This window comes from Phalacrocorax carbo (assembly GCF_963921805.1).
Source record: "Phalacrocorax carbo chromosome 29 unlocalized genomic scaffold, bPhaCar2.1 SUPER_29_unloc_4, whole genome shotgun sequence".
NCBI lineage: Eukaryota > Metazoa > Chordata > Aves > Suliformes > Phalacrocoracidae > Phalacrocorax > Phalacrocorax carbo.
Window position 1 is genome coordinate 1 of NW_026990234.1, and position 19,788 is coordinate 19,788.

General features: G+C 68.8%; 1 protein-coding gene and 1 long non-coding RNA gene across 3 annotated transcripts; both read left to right on the top strand.

The window, feature by feature from the left end:
* The first annotated feature begins 1,177 nt into the window (after nucleotides 1-1,177).
* LOC135310738 (CXXC-type zinc finger protein 1-like) lies at nucleotides 1,178-19,748 on the top strand. Of its 2 annotated transcripts, XM_064439699.1 has the most exons (15): nucleotides 1,201-1,350; nucleotides 2,260-2,357; nucleotides 2,461-2,561; nucleotides 3,487-3,602; nucleotides 4,432-4,587; nucleotides 5,903-5,929; nucleotides 6,567-6,602; nucleotides 8,701-8,808; nucleotides 9,760-9,944; nucleotides 10,726-10,933; nucleotides 11,166-11,276; nucleotides 14,280-14,329; nucleotides 14,969-15,065; nucleotides 15,723-15,875; nucleotides 19,191-19,441. In XM_064439699.1, exons 1-15 carry the CDS (start codon nucleotides 1,348-1,350, stop codon nucleotides 19,329-19,331), a joined length of 1,590 nt encoding a protein of 529 aa, XP_064295769.1. In that variant the 5' UTR covers nucleotides 1,201-1,347; the 3' UTR covers nucleotides 19,332-19,441. The 2 variants fall into 2 exon arrangements, with proteins under 2 accessions (XP_064295767.1, XP_064295769.1); XM_064439697.1 differs by lacking the exon at nucleotides 14,280-14,329 and having other exon boundaries at nucleotides 1,178-1,350; nucleotides 19,191-19,748.
* LOC135310739 (uncharacterized) lies at nucleotides 17,880-18,554 on the top strand. Its single transcript, XR_010370799.1, has 3 exons — nucleotides 17,880-18,340; nucleotides 18,390-18,469; nucleotides 18,511-18,554. It is a non-coding gene; the product is annotated as an uncharacterized LOC135310739 (long non-coding RNA).
* Nucleotides 19,749-19,788: the final 40 nt, after the last annotated feature.

Sequence of the window (19,788 nt, forward strand, 5' to 3'; positions counted from 1 at the left end):
CACAACCCCAGATCCTGGCCCCGCCCCCTGGAGTCCTGCCCCTGCCCCCTGGAACCCCAGCCACAACCCCAGATCCTGGCCCCGCCCCCTGGAGTCCTGGCCCCGCCCCCTGGAACCCCAGCCACAACCCCAGATCCTGGCCCCGCCCCCTGGAACCCCAGCCACAACCCCAGACCCTGGCCCTGCCCCCCCAGTCCTGGCCCCCGCCCCCCTTGAGTCCTGGCCCCGCCCCTGAGCACCTGGGTCCCCTCCCCTGCATGCTTGGCTCCACCCCAATGCCTGGCCCCACCCTCACTACCTGGACCCACCCACAGCTCCTGCCCCTGAAGCTTGGCTCCACCCCCAATTCCTGGCCCCGCCCCTTGGTGTCCTGGCCCCCGCCCCCTGAAGTCCTGACCCCCCTGGATCCCAGGCCCCGCCCCCCTGCATCCATGGCCCCACTCCCTGCATCCCTGGCCCCTCCCCCGGATTCCTGGCCCCTCCCCCTGAACACCTGGGTCCCCTCCCCCGATGCCTGACCCCACCCCCGGCTATCTAACCCCGCCCCCCGGATGCCTGGCTCCACCCCCCACCTGGCCGGCCCCGCCCCCAAGCGCCCGGGTCCCGCAGGCGATTGGTGGCGCAGGAGGAGGAGGGGGCGCGGCAGCGGCTGGGGGCGGAGCTCGGCCGGCGGCAGATCAGCCTGCGCCGCAGGGATAGGTGGGTTCTCCCTCCGGGCCCCGCCTACCCCTCCCCGGGCCCCGCCCACAACCCGGCCACGCCTACTCACCCCTCTGTCCCCACCCCTCCTCAGGCTGGCAGAGGAGCTGGAGCAGCTGCAGCGCCCCCTGGAGGCCCCGCCCCGCCGAGGGGGGGCAGCGGGGGGGCCCTGAAGTCCCCCCCTGTCCCCCCCTTGTCCCCCCATCCCCCCTGTCCCCCCCTTGTCCCCCCATCCCCCCTGTCCCCCCTTGTCCTCCCCGTGTCCCCCCCATTCCCCTCGTTCTCCCCCCCGCCCCCCCAATAAACGTCCCCACCCCCACCTCGCTCACGTCTCTCTATGAGGACCCGCCGCCGCCGCCATTTTCCCTCCCCCAACATGGCCGCCACCACCGCCCGCCGCCATTTTGAACCACCCCCTCCTGTCACGGCCGCCGCCATTTTGCCTCGCGCCGCGCAGGCGCCGCCGCCGCCATTTTAGGGGGCGGGAGCGGCCGGCGGCGGCCATATTGTCTGTGGGCACCGGCGTCGTGTGGGTGTGTTTCCCCGCCTGCTTCCCTTTTAACCCGGAAGCGGAAGCGCTTCCATTTCCGGTGTGGCGGGGCTAGCCTGGGCTCTTCCGTCGGGCGCAGCGGCCGCGACAAAGGGGCGATGGTGAGGGGCGAGCGGGGGTCTGGGGGCCTTTTTGGTGGGCCCGGGGGGCTTTCGGAGGGTCCTAGACCCGTGGGAACATTTTTGGGGGGTGGCTGAGGGTCTGGGGTCACTTGGGGGGGGTTGCCCGGGGAGTCTGGGGGCCTTTTGGGGCGTCGCGGGGCTTTTGGGGGGGTCCTACATCCCTGGGAGCCTTTTAGAGGTGTGCTCGGGGAGCCTGGGGTCGTCTGGGTGCCTTTGTGGGGGGTGTCCGGGAGGTCTGGAGGGCTTTGAGGGGGTCCCAGGCACTTGGGGTCCTTTTTGGGGGGTGTCTAGGGGTCTGGGGTGCCTTTGTGGGGGATCTCCGGGGGTCTGGGGTGCTTTGGAGGAGTCCCAGAACCCTGAGAGCCTTTTTGGGGAGTGTCCGGAGGGTCTAGGGGCCCTTTTGGGGGGTTCGGGGGGCTTTGGGAGGGTCCCTGACCCCTGGGAGCCTTTTTAGGGGGTGTCCGGAGGGTCTGGGGGCCCTTTTGTGGGGGTTCGGGGGGCTTTGGGATGGTCCCGGACCTCTGGGAGCCTTTTTGAGGAGTGTTCGGTGGGTCTGGGGTACCTTTGTGGGGGTGTTTGGGGAGTCTGGGGGCCTTTTGGGGGGATTCAGGGTCCTTAGGGGTGTCTTAGACCCTTGGGGGCCCTTTGGGGGGGTTCGGGCGACTTTGGGGGGGGGGTTCCAGACCCCTGGGAGCCATTTTGGGGGTGTCCGGGGAGCTCTGAGGGAACCTTTTGGGGGGTCTGAGGGTGCTTTGAGGGGGTCCTGGACTCCCAGGAATCATTTTGGGGGGGTGCAGGTGGTCTGGATTCCTTGGGCGGGGGGGGGAGGAATCTCACCCCCCCAGGGAGACCCTGACACCCCCTTTTTTCCCCCTCTCCCCGCTCCAGGACAGCGAGTTCTCGGACGCGGAGGCCGGCCCGGGGGGGGAGGAGAACGCCCCCGTGTACTGCGTCTGTCGCAAACCCGACATCAACTGCTTCATGATGTGAGTCTGGGGGGGGCCCTGGCTCCCTCCGGGGGGGCCACAATGGGGATTTTGGGGTGCTGGGGTCCCCCGATTGAAGCCTTTCCCTTCCGCCCCCCCGCAGCGGCTGCGACAACTGCAACGAGTGGTTCCACGGCGACTGCATCAACATCACCGAGAAGATGGCCAAGGCCATTCGGGAGTGGTACTGCCGGCAGTGTCGGGGTGAGCCCCGCTTTGGGGGGGGCCGGGGGGGTCGGTCCCCACTTTGGGGGGGCCCGGGAGGCCCAGTGGCTGCTTTGGGGGCCCGGGGGGGCCCGGCGGCTGCTTTGGGGGTACCAGTGGCTGCCTTGGGGGGGCCCAGGAGGCCCGGCAGCCGCTTTGGGGATACCAGTGGCTGCTTTGGGGGGGCCTGGGAGGCCTGGTGGCTGCTTTGGGGGTACCAGTGGCTGCTTTGGGGGGGCCCAGGAGGCCCGGCAGCCGCTTTGGGGGTACCAGTGGCCGCCTTGGGGGGGCCCGGGAGGCCCGGCAGCCGCTTTGGGGGTACCAGTGGCTGCTTTAGGGGGGCCCGGGAGGCCCGGCAGCCGCTTTGGGGGTACCAGTGGCTGCTTTAGGGGGGCCCGGGAGGCCCGGCGGCCGCTTTGGGGATACCAGTGGCCACCTTGGGGGGGCCCGGGAGGCCCGTCGGCCGCTTTGGGGGTACCAGTGGCCGCTTTAGGGGGGCCCGGGATGCCCGGCAGCTGCTTTGGGGGTACCAGTGGCTGCTTTGGGGGGCCCAGGAGGCCCGGCAGCCGCTTTGGGGGGGCCAGTGGCCACTTGGGGGGCCTGGTGGCTGCTTTAGGGGGATCTGGGAGGGCGGGTCCCCTTTTTCAGGGTGTCTTCAAACACCTGGGCCTTGTTTTGGGGGGGGTCCTTGGGTGTCTTAGTCCCGTTTTGGGGTGTCGGAGTCTGGGATCCTCTCTTTTTATGGGGGGACCCCTGGGGGCGCCCCCGACTCCCTCCTTTTGGGGTGCCCCGGGGACCCCCCGACTCCCTCCCATGGGGCACCCGGGTCCCTTTTCGGGGCACCCTTGGCAGGGGGTGTCCGGGGGGCCCCGGCGCACCCCTGGGTGGGGGTGGGGTGCCCTGATCGCGCCCCTCCCCCGCGCAGAGAAGGACCCGGCGCTGGAGATCCGGTACCGGCACAAGAAGTGGCGGGAGAAGGAGCGGGAGCAGGAGGGGGGCAAAGCCCCGGAGCCCCCCACCGAGCAGGGACGGGCCGCCAAGGTGCGAGGCGGGGGAGGGGGGAGAGGGGGTGGGGCTGGGGGTGCCCCTCCCCCACCGCCCGGCTGCCCCCGACCCCCCACCCCCACGACACCCATGCGCTCGCCCTCCCCCGACCCGATGCCTGTGCCCCCCCACGCCCATGCCCCCTCCCCCTGAACACCTGTGCCCCCTCCCTGACACCCGTGCCCCCCTCACCCCCTCCCTGCATGCCCTCGCCCACCCCACGCCCACCCCACACCCACGGCCCCCTGCCCTGCCCCACCCACACCCCCCTCCTCCACACCCACATTCCCTCCGCCACACCCCCCCCACGCCCCCCCCATACCTGTGCCCCCCACGCCCACACTCCCCTCCCCCACACCTCCCCCATACCTGTGCCCCCCATGCCCACACTCCCCTCCCCCACACCTGTGTCCCCCTCCCCCCCCATACCCCGTCCCCCACACCCGCTCCCCCCATGGCCACAGCCACGCCCCCCCCACCCCCTCCTCCACACCTGTGCCCCACGCCCCCCCACGCCCCTGCCCCCCACACCCACGCCCGCTGTGCCCATGTCCCCCTCCCCCCCCCAGTGCCCCCCTCCCCTACGCCCCCCATGGCCACACCCCCCCACCTGTGCCCCCCTGTGCCCACACCCCCCTCCCCCACCCCCACGCTCCCCTCCCCTGCGCCCACACCCACCCCACCCCCACCCACGCCCCCCCGCGCTCACACCCCCCTCCCCACACCTGTGCCCCCCTGTGCCCACGCCCCCCCCACCCTTGCTCCCCTCCCCGTCACGCCGCCCCCCCGCCCCCCCAGCCCCCACCCACGCCCCCCCCCGCCGCAGATCAAGCGCTCGGCGCGCATGTGTGGGGAGTGCGAGGCCTGCCGGCGCCCCGAGGACTGCGGCCAGTGCGATTTCTGCCGCGACATGAAGAAATTCGGGGGCCCCAACAAGATCCGCCAGAAGTGCCGGCTGCGGCAGTGCCAGCTGCGCGCCCGCGTGAGTCCCCCGGGGCGGGGCCGGGGCGGGGCCGGGGCGGGGCCGGGGCGGGGCCGGGGCGGGGCCGGGGCGGGGCCTGGCGTGGGCTTAATGTGGGCTTAATGTGGGCTTAATGTGGGCTTAATGTGGGCTTAATGTGGGCTTAATGTGGGCTTAATGTGGGCTTAATGTGGGCTTAATGTGGGCTTAATGTGGGCTTAATGTGGGCTTAATGTGGGCTTAATGTGGGCTTGGCGTGGGCTTGGCGTGGCTTTAGTGTGAGATTGGGGGAGCTTCCCGTGGCCTTGGCGTGTCACTGGCGTGGGCTTCATGGGTTCATGCCCGTGGCCTTGGCGTGGGATTAGGGAGAGCTTCGTGTGCCCTTAGTGTGGGCTTAGTATGGCCTTAGCATGTGCTTAGCGTGGGGTTGGTGTGGCCTTAGCGTGTGCTTGGGGGAGCTTCCCATGGCCTTGGCATGGCCGCAGTATGGCCTTAGCATGTGGTTAGTATGTTGTTGGTCTGGACTCAGCGTGGGATTAGAGGGAGCTTCGTGTGGCCTTGGCGTGACCATAGCATGTGCTTAGCATGTGGTTGGTGTCCTCTTAACATGGGATTAGGGAGAGCCTCGTGTGGCCTTGGCGTGGGATTGGGGGAGCTTCGTGTGGCTTTAGTATGGGTTTAGCATGTGCTTAGTATGTTGCTGGTGTGGCCTTAGCATGTACTTGGCTTGGAGATAGTGTGTGCTTCATGTGGTCTTGGCGTGTGCTTGGGGTGCTGTTAGAGGCTGCTTTGTGTGGCCTTGGTGTGTGATTGGCGTGGCCGTAGCATGTTGTTAGCATGGCCATAGCATGTGCTTGCCGTGGCCTTAGCATGGGCTTAGGGAGAGCTTCACGTGGCCTTAGCGGGGTGTTAGCATGGCCTTGGCGTGGGCTTAGTGTGTGGTTGGTGGGGATTTAGCATGTTGCTAGCGTGTTTGGCGTGTTATGTTTGTGCAGCTGTAGCATGTGGTTTACATGTTCTTACCATGTATTTAACATGGGCTTAGTGTGGTGGTAGCATGTGCTTAGCATGACCTGGGCGTGTGCTTCCTGTGGCTCTGGTGTCTTTAGCGTGGCCTTAACATGTGCTTGGCATGTCCTTAACATGTGCTTAGCAGGGGCTTAGCATGCTGGTGTGTCCTTGGCATGAGCTTGGCGTGTCCTTAGCATGTCCTGGGCTTTTGGTGTGGGTCCTGGGGGGGTGGGGCCTGTGTCACGTGTGTCCCACGCGTGCCACATGTGTCCCTTGCATGCCATGTGTGTCCTACACGTGTCCCTCACGTGTCTCCCCCCCACAGGAGTCCTACAAGTACTTCCCCACCTCGGTGAGTCGCCCGGTCACCGGGGCCCCCTTTGGGTGGGGGGTGGGGGCCCCCTTTGGGTGGGGGGTGGGGGCCCCCTTTGGGTGGGGGAGGGGCCCCCTTTGGGTGGGGGAGGGGCCCCCTTTGGGTGGGGGAGGGGCTCCCGGACCCCTGGGTCCCCTTGAGGGGGGGGTTGGGGGGGTCTCCCTGCACACCTGGGTGCCCTGTGGGGGTGGGTGCCCTGTGGGTGGGGGTCTCCCACACACCTGGGTCCCCTTTTGGGGGGGTGGGGGTGGGAGGGGTCGGTGCCCTTTGGGTGGGGGCGGGGGTCTCCCACATACCCGAGTCCCCTTTTAGGGGGGTGGTGGGTGCGGTGGGTCCCCTTTGGGTGGGGGTTTCCCGCACCCCTGGGTGCCCTTTTGGGGGGGGGTGGGGGTCTCCCACACCCCTGGGTGCCCTTTGGGGGGGGGTGGGGGTGCGGCGGGGCCCGGGGGTGGGTGGGGCGGGGGGTGCCGGCCGGCTGGGTGGGTGCTGACCCCCCCCCAGCTGGCGCGGGGGGCGCGAGGGGGAGCTGGAGCTGCTGAAGGAGCAGCTGGGGGCGGCGGCGCCCCCCGAGACCCTCTCGGACGAGGAGCTGCCGCTCGACCCCCGGCTCTACCAGGAGCTCTGCGCCGGCGCCTTCGACGAGCACGGCCTGGTGAGCCCCCCCGAACCCCCCCCGGCGCCCCCGAACCCCCCCCCCCGGCACCCCCGAACCCCCCCCCGGCACCCCCGAACCCCCCCCCCGGCACCCCCGAACCCCCCCCCGGCACCCCCGAACCACCCCCCCCCCCGAAATGGTCACAAAATGCCCCAAATTCTCCACCAGGCACCCCAAATCGCCCCAAAATCTGCCCTAGGGACCCCAAATCTCCCCCAAATTGCAACAAAATGCTCCAAATTCTGCTCCGGGGACCCCAAATTCTCCCCAAATATCTCAAATTTTATTCCAGGGACCCAAAATTCTTCCAGAATCGCCCCAGAATTCCCCCAAAATGCCTCAAATTCTGTCCAGAGACCCAAAATTCTCCCAAATTTTCCCAAAATGTTTCCAGATTCCGTCCAGGGATCCAAAATTCCCCCTAAATTTTCACCAAAATTCCCAAATTCTGTTCCATGGGCCTAAAATTCCTCCAAATTTTCCCATAATTGCCCTAAATTCTGTCTAGGATCCCAAAATTCCTTCAGAATTTTCCCAAAATTCCTCCAAAATGCCCCAAATTCTTTTCCAGGGACCCAAAATTCTTCTCAATTTTCCCAAAATGCCCCAAATTCTCTCCAGGGACCCAAAAATCCTCCAAATTTCCCCCAAATTCCCGTAAATTCTGCCCAGGATCCCAAAATTCCTTCAGAATTTTCCCAAAATTCCTCCAAAATGCCCCAAATTCTTTTCCAGGGACCCAAAATTCTTCTCAATTTTCCCAAAATGCCCCAAATTCTGTCCAGGGACTCAAAATTTCTCTAAATTTTACCGAATTCTCCCAAATTGTGCTGCAGGGACCTAAAATTCCCCCCAAATTTTCACCAAAATTCCAAAATTCCTCAAAAATTCCCTTAAAAGTACCCCAAAATGCCCCAAATTCTGGCCAGGGACCCAAAATTCCTCCAAATTTTCCCAGAATTCCCCTAAATTCTGCCCAGGATCCCAAAATTCGTTCAGAATTTTCCCAAAATTCCTCCAAAATGCCCTAAATTCTCTTCCAGGGACCCAAATTTCCTCCAAATTTTCCCAAAATTCCTTCAAAATTTTCCCAAAATTCCCCTGAATTCTGTCCAGGGACCCAAAATCCCTTGGAAATGTCCTTAAAATTCTTCCAAAATACCCCAAATTCTCTTCTAGGGACCCCAAATGCCCCCAAATTTCCCCCAAATTCTGTCCAGGGACCCAAAATTCCTCCCAATTTCCCCAGAATTCCCACAAAATGCCCAAATTCTGCTCTGGGGACCCCAAATCCCCCCAGAATCACCCCAAACCCCGCCCGGGGAGCCCGGCTCACCCCGCGAGGTCCCACATGGCACCGCGCGGCCTCTTGGCGTGCCCTTGGCGTGCCCGCCGGCTTTAGCGTGTCGGGGCGTGTATTTCACGTGTCACAGCCCGTTCCTGCCTGCCGAGGCGTGTTTTTGCATGTAGAGGCGTGATTTCAGCACACCGAGGCGTGTTTGGCACATGTTGAGCCATGTTTTTAGCATGTAAGGCTGTGTTTAAGCACAGTAAAGCACATTTTTGGCTGTAAACTCATGTTTTAAACACGCTAAAGTATGATTTTGGCGTGTAGAGGCGTGTTTTGGCATGTAGAGGCGTGTTTTGGCGTGTAGACGTGTGTTTTAAGTGTTTCAAGACACATATCTTACATGTAAAACCATGTTTTAAACACATAAAGGCGTGTTCTTGCCTCATACATGTGTTCTCAGCACGCCAAGGCAGCCTTTAGCATGTAAACCCATGTTCTAAGCATGTTGAGTTGTATTTTAGGGCTTTGAGGCGTGTTTTTAGTGCATCAAGGCATGCTTTTAGCACACGGACACATTTTAAGCGTGTTTTAGCACCCAAAGGTATTTTTACATCCCGTTGGGGCGTGTTTTAAGCATGTCAGGGTGTGTTTTAAGCATGTTGGGGCGTGTTTTGGCACATAAAGACACGTTTTGGGTGCATTAGTGGGTTTTTAGCACGGAAATGGGTTTTTTTCGCGCGTCGAGGAGGGGCTTTGCGTGTCGAGGCGGTGCTGAGGCGTGTTTTTGGCGTGTCCCCGGCGCAGCCGTGGCTCAGCGACCCCGAGGACGCCCCTTTCCTCGACCCCGCCCTGCGCAAACGCGCCGTCAAGGTCAAACACGTCAAGCGGCGCGAGAAGAAGTCGGATAAAAAGGTGGGCGCTGGGGGGCTCCTGGGGGGCGCTGGGGGCTCCTGGGGGGCTCCTGGGGGCTCATGGGGGCTCCTGGGGGGGTCATGGGGGGGGTCATGGGGGGGGTCATGGGGGGGGTCATGGGGGGCACTGGGAGCTACTGGGAGGTTGTGGTGGGGTTGTGGTGGGCACTGGGAGGCACTGGGAGGGTTACTGGGAGCCCACAGGGGGTTCCTGATAGCGACTGGGAGGGCCCCCGGGAGCTACTGGGAGGGCCCCCGGGAGCTACTGGGAAGCCCCGAGGGTTACTGGGAGGGTCCCTGGGAGCTACTGGGAGCCCCGGATGGTTACTGGGAGGGCCCCCGGGAGCTACTGGGAAGCCCCAAGGGTTACTGGGAGGGTCCCCGGGAGCTACTAGGAGCCCCTGAGGGTTACTGGGAGGGCCTCTGGGAGCTCCTGGGAGCTACTGAGAGCCCCCGAGGGTTACTGGTAAGCCCCGAGCGTTATTGGGAGGGTCCCTGGGAACTACTGGGAGGGCCCCGAGGGTTACTGGGAGGGCCCCGAGGGTTACTGGGAGGGCCCCTGGGAGCTACTGGGAAGCCCTGAGGGTTACTGGAAGCCCCCGAGGGTTACTGGGAGGGCCCCTGGGAGCTACTGGGAAGCCCTGAGGGTTACTGGGAGCCCCTGAGGGTTACTGGGAGGGCCCCTGGGAGCTACTGGGAAGCCCTGAGGGTTACTGGGAGCCCCCGGGGGTTACTGGGAGGGCCCCTGGGAACTACTGGGAAGCCCCGAGGGTTACTGGGAGCCCCCGAGGGTTACTGGGAGGGCCCCTGGGAGCTACTGGGAAGCCCTGAGGGTTACTGGGAGCCCCTGAGGGTTACTGGGAGGGCCCCTGGGAGGGCCCGGGAGCCCGTGCGGGGGCTGCCGGCGCTGACTGGTGCTGACTGGTGCGCACTGGGGGGCGCCGGGGGGCAGAAGGAGGAGCGCTACAAGCGGCACCGGCAGAAGCCGCGGCACCGGGAGCGCAGCCGGCACCCGGAGCGCCCCGACGGCCGCGACCCCGCCGGGCTGGGCCAGTGCCTGGGCCCCGGCTGCACCCGCCCCGCCAGGGCCCCCTCCAAGTACTGCAGCGAGGCCTGCGGCGTCAAGCTGGCCGCCAAGTGAGTACGGACCAGTACGGACCAGTATGGACCAGTACGGACCCGCACGGGGGGGTACAGGGTGCAACGGACCCCTGCGTGGCCCCGCTTATCCACGTGCTGGAGGCAGGGGGGTGGTGCCAAGATGGCCGCCAAGCGAGTACCCCCCAGTACAGACCAGTATAGACCAGTATAGACAGCCCCCCCGGATCCTATCCCAGTGGATCCCCCCCACCTGATCCCGGGGGCCCCCTTAAACCGCCCCCCTTCCCCCCGCCCCTGCCCCCATCCCGCAGCGGGATCGACGAGATCCCTCCGCAGCCGCCTCCCCCACTGGATCCCCCACTGGATCCCCCACTGGATCCCCCACTGGATCCCCCAGTGGATCCCCCACTGGATCCCCCACTGGATCCCCCACTGGATCCCGGGGTCCTGGGGGGGTGTCAGGGCTCCAGGGCCCCCCCAATTCACCCCATGCCCCCCCCAATCCCGCAGCCGGATCTACGAGATCCCTCCGCAGCCGCCTCCCCCAGTGGAACCCCCACTGGATCCCCCACTGGATCCCAAGGATCCCGGGGTCCTGGGGGGGCGTCAGGGCTCCATGGCCCCCCCAATTCACCCCATGCCCCCCCCAATCCCGCAGCCGGATCTACGAGATCCCTCCGCAGCCGCCTCCCCCAGTGGAACCCCCACTGGATCCCCCACTGGATCCCCCACTGGATCCCAAGGATCCCGGGGTCCTGGGGGGGCGTCAGGGCTCCAGGGCCCCCCAATTCACCCCGCGCCCCCCCCGATCCCGCAGCCGGATCTACGAGATCCTTCCGCAGCGGATCCAGCAGTGGCAGCAGAGCCCCTGCGTGGCGGAGGAACACGGCAAGCGGCTGCTGGAGCGGATCCGGCGCGAGCAGCACCAGGCCCGCCTGCGCCTGCAGGAGATGGAGCGGCGCTTCCACGAGCTCGAGGGGCTCATCGCCCGCGCCAAGGGGCACCCGCCCCGCGAGGATGAGGAGGTGGGGGCACCCCCAGACCCACCCCGGCACCCCCAGACCCACCCGGGGCCCCACAAGCACCCCGGATCCTCCCCCGACCCCCTCGGACCCCCCCCCGACCCCCTCGGACCCCCCCCCCGACCCCCTCGGATCCCTCCCCCCCCCCACCCCCTCGGATCCCTCCCCTCCCCTGGGCCCCCGGGGCCCCCCGACCCCCCGGGCCCCCCCCAGACGCCCCCCGCCCCCCCCCCAGAGCACGGAGGGGGACAGCGAGGACACGGACCTGCAGATCTTCTGCGTCTCCTGCGGGCACCCCATCAACCCCAAGGTGGCGCTGCGGCACATGGAGCGCTGCTACGCCAAGGTGCGGGGCGGGGCCTCGGGGGGGCGGGGCCTCGGGGGGGCGGGGCCTCGGGGGGGCGGGGCCTCGGGGGGGCGGGGGGCGGGGCCTGGGGTGCTCAGGAGGCTATAGGGGCTGCTACGCCAAGGTGGGGGCGGGGCCTCGGGGGGGCGGGGCCTCGGGGGGGCGGGGCCTCGGGGTGCTCAGGAGGCTATAGGGGCTGCTATGCCAAGGGGTGGGGTGGGGCCTCGGGGGGGCGGGGCCTGGGGGGCGGGGCCTCGGGGGTGCTCAGGAGGCTATAGGGGCTGCTATGCCAAGGGGCGGGGCAGGGCCTCGGGGGGTGGGGCCTCGGGGTGCTCAGGAGGCTATAGGGGCTGCTATGCCAAGGGGGGCGGGGCCTGGGGGGGCGGGGCCTGGGGGGCGGGGCCTGGGGGTGCTCAGGAGGCTATAGGGGCTGCTATTGCAAGGGGTGGGGTGGGGCCTCGGGGGGTGGGGCCTCGGGGGGCGGGGCCTGGGGGTGCTCAGGAGGCTATAGGGGCTGCTATGCCAAGGTGCGGGGCGGGGCCGGGGGGGCGGGGCCTCGGTGGGGCGGGGCCTCGGGGTGCTCAGGAGGCTATAGGGGCTGCTATGCCAAGGGGCGGGGTGGGGCCTCGGGGGCGGGGCCTGGGGGGCGGGGCCTCGGGGGTGCTCAGGAGGCTATAGGGGCTGCTATACCAAGGGGCGGGGCAGGGCCTCGGGGGGTGGGGCCTCGGGGGGGCGGGGCCTCGGGGGTGCTCAGGAGGCTATAGGGGCTGCTATGCCAAGGGGTGGGGCGGGGTCTTGGGGTGGGGCGGGGCCTCGGGGGGCTTCTGGGGGGGGGGCCAGGGGCTATAGGGGCTGCTATGCCAAGGGGTGGGGCGGGGTCTTGGGGTGGGGCGGGGCCTCGGGGGGCTTCTGGGGGGGGGGCCAGGGGCTATAGGGGCTGCTATGCCAAGGGGTGGGGTGGGGCCTCGGGGGGGGGCGGGGCCTCGGGGCCAGGGGCTATAGGGGCTGCTATGCCAAGGGGTGGGGTGGGGCCTCGGGGGGGGCGGGGCCTCGGGGGTGCTCAGGCTATAGGGGCTGCTATGCCAAGGGGTGAGGCGGGGCCTCGGGGGCGGGGCCAGGGGCTATAGGGGCTGCTATGCCAAGGTGTGGGGTGGGGCCTCTGGGGGCGGGGCCGGGGGCGGGGCATTTGGGGGCTGCTCAGGGGTATAGGAGCTGCTATGCCAGTGTGTGGGGCGGGGCCTCTGGGGGTTGGGGCCTGTGGGGGGCAGGGACTGGGGGCTGCTCAGGGGACTATAGAGGCTGCTATGCCAAGGTGCGGTAGGGGGTAGGGCCTATAGGAGCTGCCTGGGCGCTATAGGGTATGGGGGGCCTATGGGGGCTGCTCAGGGCACTATAGGGGGCGTGGGGCCTATAGGGGCTGCTCAGGCTCTGTAGGGGATTGGGGGCATGTATGGGGGCTGCTCTGGGTTCTATAGGGGACGGGGTGTATGCAGTCTCCTCCAGGCACTATAGGGGTCACTGGGCCTATGGGGGCTGTTCAGGCCCTACAGGGGATGGGGGGACGTACGGGGGCTGCTCGGGGCACTATAGGGGATGGGGGGACATATGGAGCCTGCTCCAGGTGCTGTAGGGGCTGGGGGCCTATGGGGCTTTCTCCAGGTACTAGAGAGAACGTACGGAGCCTTTTTCGGGCCCTATAGGGGACACGGGGGCCTATGGGGCCTGCCCTGAGTGCTGTAGTGGACAGGGGCGCCCTGTGGAGCCTCCTACGGGCGCTACAGGGGACACGGGGACGTATGGAGCCTGCTCCAGACACTATAGGGGTCAGGGGGCCCTATGGACGCTGCTGCTGGGTGCTATAGGGCATAGAGGGGCTCTTGGGTGCCCCTATGGATCCTGTTCTCAGGCTCTATAGGGGATGTAGAGGTTCCTGGGTGCTATAGGGGCCATATGGACCCTGCTGCTGGGCTCTATAAGGGATGTAGGAGCTCGCCTGAGTCTATAGGGCCCATATAGAATCCACTGTGGGGACTATAGGGGCTGCCCCGGTCACGCTCGGGACCCTATAGACTCTGCTTTGGGGCTGTGGTGGGCCTATAGGGCTTCTCTGGGACATACAGGGGCAACACAAAGCCTGTGGTTGGGCTTCCCCAGGCCCTATAGGGGTGCCCCCGATCTGTAGGGGCCCTACAGACTCCATCTACTCTTGCACTCTGTAGGGGATATAGGGGCGCTATGGGGACTACGCAGGCCATACAGACTCTGGGTTTGGGCTCTGTAGGGGTTATAGGATTTTTTGGGGGGCTATAGGGGCCATACGGAACCCGCTGTGGGGCTCTATAGGGGCTGTGGGGCCCTCAGGGTGCTATAGGAGCGATATGGACCCTGCTGTGGGGCTCTGTAGGGGCTGTGGGGTTATTTTTGGGGCTATACAGGCCGTAGTGATCCTGCTGTGGGGCTCTGTAGGGGCTGTGGGGCCATTTTCAGGGCTATAGGGGCTGTGGGGTCATTTTGGGGGCTATAGGGGCCGTAGGGACCCGCTGTGGGGCTCTACAGGGGCTGTGGAGTCATTTTTGGGGCTATACAGGCCGTAGTGACTCTGCTGTGGGGCTCTATAGGGGCTGTGGGGCCATTTTGGGGGCTATAGGGGCCGTAGGGACCCTGCTGTGGGGCTCTATAGGGGCTGTGGGGCCATTTTGGGGGCTATAGGGGCCGTAGGGACCCTGCTGTGGGGCTCTATAGGGGCTGTGGGGCCATTTTGGGGGCTATAGGGGCCGTAGGGACCCTGCTGTGGGGCTCTATAGGGGCTGTGGGGCCATTTTGGGGGCTATAGGGGCCGTAGGGACCCTGCTGTGGGGCTCTATAGGGGCTGTGGGGCCATTTTGGGGGCTATAGGGGCCCTAGGGACCCTGCCGGGGGGCTCTATAGGGCCCCTCGGGGGGCTCTAGGTGCCCCTGAGGGTCTATAGGCCCCCCAGCCCCTATAGCCCCCCTGTGCTGGCAGTACGAGAGCCAGACGTCCTTTGGGTCCATGTACCCCACCCGCATCGAGGGGTGAGCGGGGGCCCCTATGGGGGGTCTGGGGTCCCTGTGGGGGGGCGGGGACCCTATGGGAGGGGAGGGGGACCCCTGTGGGGGGTGGGGACCCTATGGAGGAGAGGGGGGCCCTAGAGGGGGAGAGGGGTGAGGAGGGGACCCTATGGGGGGGAGGGGAACCCCTGTGGGGGGTGGGGACCCTATGGAGGAGAGGGGGGCCCTAGAGGGGGAGAGGGGTGAGGAGGGGACCCTATGGGGGGGAGGGGGCTGTCTGGGTCCCCTATGGTGGGGGGAGGGGCAGGGGGTTCCCGTATGGGGAAGGGGGGCCACGTGGGGGTCCCTTATGGGGGGGAGGGGTTGCCGGGGTCCCTATGGGGGGGGGGAGGGGCATGGGGGGGTCCCTTATGGGGGGAGGGGTTGCCGGGGTCCCTATGGGGGGGGGGGAGGGGTATGGGGGGGTCCCTTATGGGGGGAGGGGTTGCCAGGGTCCCTATGGGGGGGGGGAGGGGTGGTCCCAAATATCTGTGTCCCCCGGGGGCGGGAGGGGGGGTGGGGGTTCCTGGCTGCCCGGGGTGGGGGGAGGGGAGCACCCAGGCGCCTGGGTGCCCTGGAGGTGGGGGAGGGGCTCCCCCCCACGCCCCCCCTCCCCCCCCCCAGGGCCACGCGCCTGTTCTGCGACGTCTACAACCCTCAGAGCAAAACCTACTGCAAGCGGCTGCAGGTGCTGTGCCCCGAGCACTCCCGCGACCCCAAGGTGGGCCCCCGGGGGGGGCTGGGGGCACCCGGGGGGCGGGGGGGCACCCAGGGGCGCTGGGGGGTGCTCACTGCTAATGCCATGGGGCGATGCTGGGCTTTTGGGGGCACCCAGGTGGGCTTGGGGGGTACCCGGGGGGGGCTGGGGGCAGCCAGGGGGCTGGGGGGTGCTGGGGGGGGGCACCCAGGTGGGCTGGGGGGCACTGAGGGGCGCTGGGGGGTGCTCACTGCTAATGCCATGGGGCGACGCTGGGCTTTTGGGGGCACCCAGGTGGGCAGGGGGGGTACCCGGGGGGGGGCTGGGGGCACCCAGGGGGCCGGGGGGTGCTGGGGGGTGCTCACTGCTAATGCCATGGGGCGATGCTGGGCTTTTGGGGCCACCCAGAGGGGTGGGGGGGTCACCTAGGGGGCTGGGGGGGCACCCAGTGGGGCTGGGGGGGCACCCGTGGGCTGGGGGGGGACAACTGGTGGGGCACCCAGGGTGGCTGGGGCGGGGGGGGGTGTGTCACACACAGGCTGTGGGGTGCCCCCCTGGCTGCCGTGAGGTTCCCCAAGGTTTATTGGAGCATCCAAGGGTGCTGTGGGAGCACGGGGGGGAGGTGGGGGGTGCCCCTTCCCCCCCCCACACCCCCCAACGTGGGGTCCCCCCCCCCCGAAGGTGCCGGCGGACGAGGTGTGCGGGTGCCCCCTGGTGCGGGACGTCTTCGAGCTGACGGGGGAGTTCTGCCGCGTCCCCAAGCGCCGCTGCCACCGGCACTACTGCTGGGAGAAGCTGCGCCGCGCCGAGGTGGACCTGGAGCGCGTCCGGGTGGTGGGTGCTGCACTGGGGGGGCGCTGGGGGGCACTGGGAGGCGCTGGGGGGCACTGGGGTACTGCTGGGAGAAGCTGCGCCGCGCCGAGGTGGACCTGGAGCACGTCCGGGTGGTGGGTGCTGCACTGGGGGGGCACTGGGGGGGCGCTGGGGGGCACTGGGAGGCGCTGGGGGGCACTGGGGTACTGCTGGGAGAAGCTGCGCCGCGCCGAGGTGGACCTGGAGCGCGTCCGGGTGGTGGGTGCTGCACTGGGGGGGCGCTGGGGGGCACTGGGAGGCGCTGGGGGGCACTGGGGTACTGCTGGGAGAAGCTGCGCCGCGCCGAGGTGGACCTGGAGCACGTCCGGGTGGTGGGTGCTGCACTGGGGGGGCACTGGGGGGGCGCTGGGGGGCACTGGGAGGCGCTGGGGGGCACTGGGGTACTGCTGGGAGAAGCTGCGCCGCGCCGAGGTGGACCTGGAGCGCGTCCGGGTGGTGGGTGCTGCACTGGGGGGGCGCTGGGGGGCACTGGGAGGCGCTGGGGGGCACTGGGGTACTGCTGGGAGAAGCTGCGCCGCGCCGAGGTGGACCTGGAGCACGTCCGGGTGGTGGGTGCTGCACTGGGGGGGCACTGGGGGGGCGCTGGGGGGCACTGGGAGGCGCTGGGGGGCACTGGGGTACTGCTGGGAGAAGCTGCGCCGCGCCGAGGTGGACCTGGAGCGCGTCCGGGTGGTGGGTGCTGCACTGGGGGGGCGCTGGGGGGCACTGGGAGGCGCTGGGGGGCACTGGGGTACTGCTGGGAGAAGCTGCGCCGCGCCGAGGTGGACCTGGAGCACGTCCGGGTGGTGGGTGCTGCACTGGGGGGGCGCTGGGGGGCACTGGGAGGCGCTGGGGGGCACTGGGGTACTGCTGGGAGAAGCTGCGCCGCGCCGAGGTGGACCTGGAGCGCGTCTGGGTGGTGGGTGCTGCACTGGGGGGGCGCTGGGGGGGCGCTGGGGGACACTGGGAGGCGCTGGGGGGCACTGGGGTACTGCTGGGAGAAGCTGCGCCGCGCCGAGGTGGACCTGGAGCGCGTCCGGGTGGTGGGTGCTGCACTGGGGGGGCGCTGGGGGGGCGCTGGGAGGCACTGGGAGGCGCTGGGGGGCACTGGGGTACTGCTGGGAGAAGCTGCGCCGCGCCGAGGTGGACCTGGAGCGCGTCTGGGTGGTGGGTGCTGCACTGGGGGGGCGCTGGGGGGGCGCTGGGGGACACTGGGAGGCGCTGGGGGGCACTGGGGTACTGCTGGGAGAAGCTGCGCCGCGCCGAGGTGGACCTGGAGTGCGTCCGGGTGGTGGGTGCTGCGCTGGGGGGGCGCTGGGGGGCGCTGGGAGGCGCTGGGGGGCACTGGGGTACTGCTGGGAGAAGCTGCGCCGCGCCGAGGTGGACCTGGAGCGCGTCCGGGTGGTGGGTGCTGCACTGGGGGGGCGCTGGGGGGGCGCTGGGGGGGCACTGGGGGGGCGCTTGGGGGGCACTGGGAGGCGCTGGGGGGGCACTGGGGGGCACTGGGGTACTGCTGGGAGAAGCTGCGCCGCGCCGAGGTGGACCTGGAGCGCGTCCGGGTGGTGGGTGCTGCACTGGGGGGCACTGGGGGGGCGCTGGGGGGCACTGGGAGGCGCTGGGGGGCACTGGGGTACTGCTGGGAGAAGCTGCGCCGCGCCGAGGTGGACCTGGAGTGCGTCCGGGTGGTGGGTGCTGCACTGGGGGGCACTGGGGGGGCACTGGGGGGCACTGGGTACTGCTGGGAGAAGCTGCGCCGCGCCGAGGTGGACCTGGAGCGCGTCCGGGCACTGGGGCGGCACTGGGGGGCACTGGGGGGGCGCTGGGGGGGCGCTGGGGGGGCACTGGGGGGGCACTGGGGGGGCGCTTGGGGGGCACTGGGAGGCGCTGGGGGGGCACTGGGGGGCACTGGGGTACTGCTGGGAGAAGCTGCGCTGCGCCGAGGTGGACCTGGAGCGCGTCCGGGTGGTGGGTGCTGCACTGGGGGGGCACTGGGGGGGCGCTGGGGGGGCACTGGGAGGCGCTGGGGGCCGCTGGGGGGGCGCCGGGTGTCCCCGAGGGTCTCCTCGTGGTCACCAGCAGCCCTGTGTTTGTCGCTGAGGTCCCTTGGGGGCCCCTGGGGGTCCCCGTGTCCCCAGGGGTGTCCCCGAGGGTGTCCCCACACACAGGGGTGCCCCCAAGGGTGCCGGGGTGCCCCTTTTGGGTGGCCCCATGTCCCCAGGGGTGTCCCCAAGGGTGTCCCCGTGCGCTAGGGTGCCCCTGTCGGGTGTCCCCGAGGGTGTCCCAGGGGTGTCCTGAGGGTGCCCCTGAGTCCCCAAGGGTGTCCCCGTGTCCCCTGGGGTGTCCCTGAGGGTGTCCCAGGGGTGCCCGTGCTGGGTGTCCCCACACACAGGGGTGTCCCCGAGGGTGTCCCAGGGGTGTCCTGAGGGTGTCCCTGTGTCCCCAAGGGTGTCCCCAGGTCCCCAGGGGTGTCGCCAGGGGTCTCCCTATGTCCCTGAGGGTGCCTGGGTGTCCCCGTGTCCCCAGGGGTGTCCCCGAGGGTGCCTGGGTGCCTGTGCCGGGTGTCCCCACACACAGGGGTGTCCCCGAGGGTGCCTGGGTGTCCCCGAGGGTGTCCCAGGGGTGTCCTGAGGGTGTCCCTGTGTCCCCAAGGGTGTCCCCAGGTCCCCAGGGGTGTCGCCAGGGGTCTCCCTATGTCCCTGAGGGTGCCGGGGTGCCCCTGTCAGGTGTCCCCAGGGGTGTCCCCGAGGGTGCCTGGGTGCCTGTGCCGGGTGTCCCCACACACAGGGGTGTCCCTGAGGGTGCCAGGGTGCCCCTGTCGGGTGTCCCCGTGTCCCCAGGGGTGACCCCGAGGGTGTCCCAGGGGTGTCCTGAGGGTGTCCCTGTGTCCCCAAGGGTGTCCCCAGGTCCCCAGGGGTGTCGCCAGGGGTCTCCCTGTGTCCCTGAGGGTGCCTGGGTGCCCCTGTCGGGTGTCCCCGTGTCCCCAGGGGTGACCCCGAGGGTGTCCCAGGGGTGTCCTGAGGGTGTCCCTGTGTCCCCAAGGGTGTCCCCAGGTCCCCAGGGGTGTCGCCAGGGGTCTCCCTGTGTCCCTGAGGGTGCCTGGGTGCCCCTGTCGGGTGTCCCCGTGTCCCCAGGGGTGTCCCCGAGGGTGCCGGGGTGCCCGCGCCGGGTGTCCCCACACGCAGGGGTGTCCCCGAGGGTGCCGGGGTGCCCGCGCCGGGTGTCCCCACACGCAGGGGTGTCCCTGAGGGTGCCGGGCGCCCCCGGGTGCCCCCGCCCCGACCCGCCCCTCCCCCGCAGTGGTACAAGCTGGACGAGCTCTTCGAGCAGGAGCGCAACGTGCGGGCGGCCATGACGAACCGGGCGGGGCTGCTGGCGCTGATGCTGCACCAGACCATCCAGCACGACCCCCTCACCACCGACCTGCGCTCGCAGCGCTGAGGGGCCCCCCAAACCCCCCCGGTACCCCCACACCCCCCCCCGGTACCCCCACCCCCCCCCCCGGAGCCGCGGGAACCCCGCCCGGCCCCGCCCCGCCCCGCCCATCCGGGCGGGGCGGCTGCGTCGGGGCGTCCAGCGCGACCCCCCCAGCACCCACCTGTGCTGTCAGTGCTGAGGGGGCCCCCCCAAAACCTCCAGGGGTCCCCCCAACCCCCCCCCGGGACCCCCAAACACCCCCCGCCCCCCCTGGGGGCCCCCAAACCTCGGGGGACCCCCCAACCCTCCCTGAGGGGTCCCCGAACCCCCCCCCCGGGGGACCCCAACCCTCCTGGTACCCCCCAACCCCTGGGGGCCCCCCCCAAACCCTGGGGGCCCCCCCGGACGCTGGGGGACCCCCTTGAGCTCCCCCGCCCTGCCTGCGCCCCCCAATAAAGTGGGTGTTAAAAGAGGCTGTTGT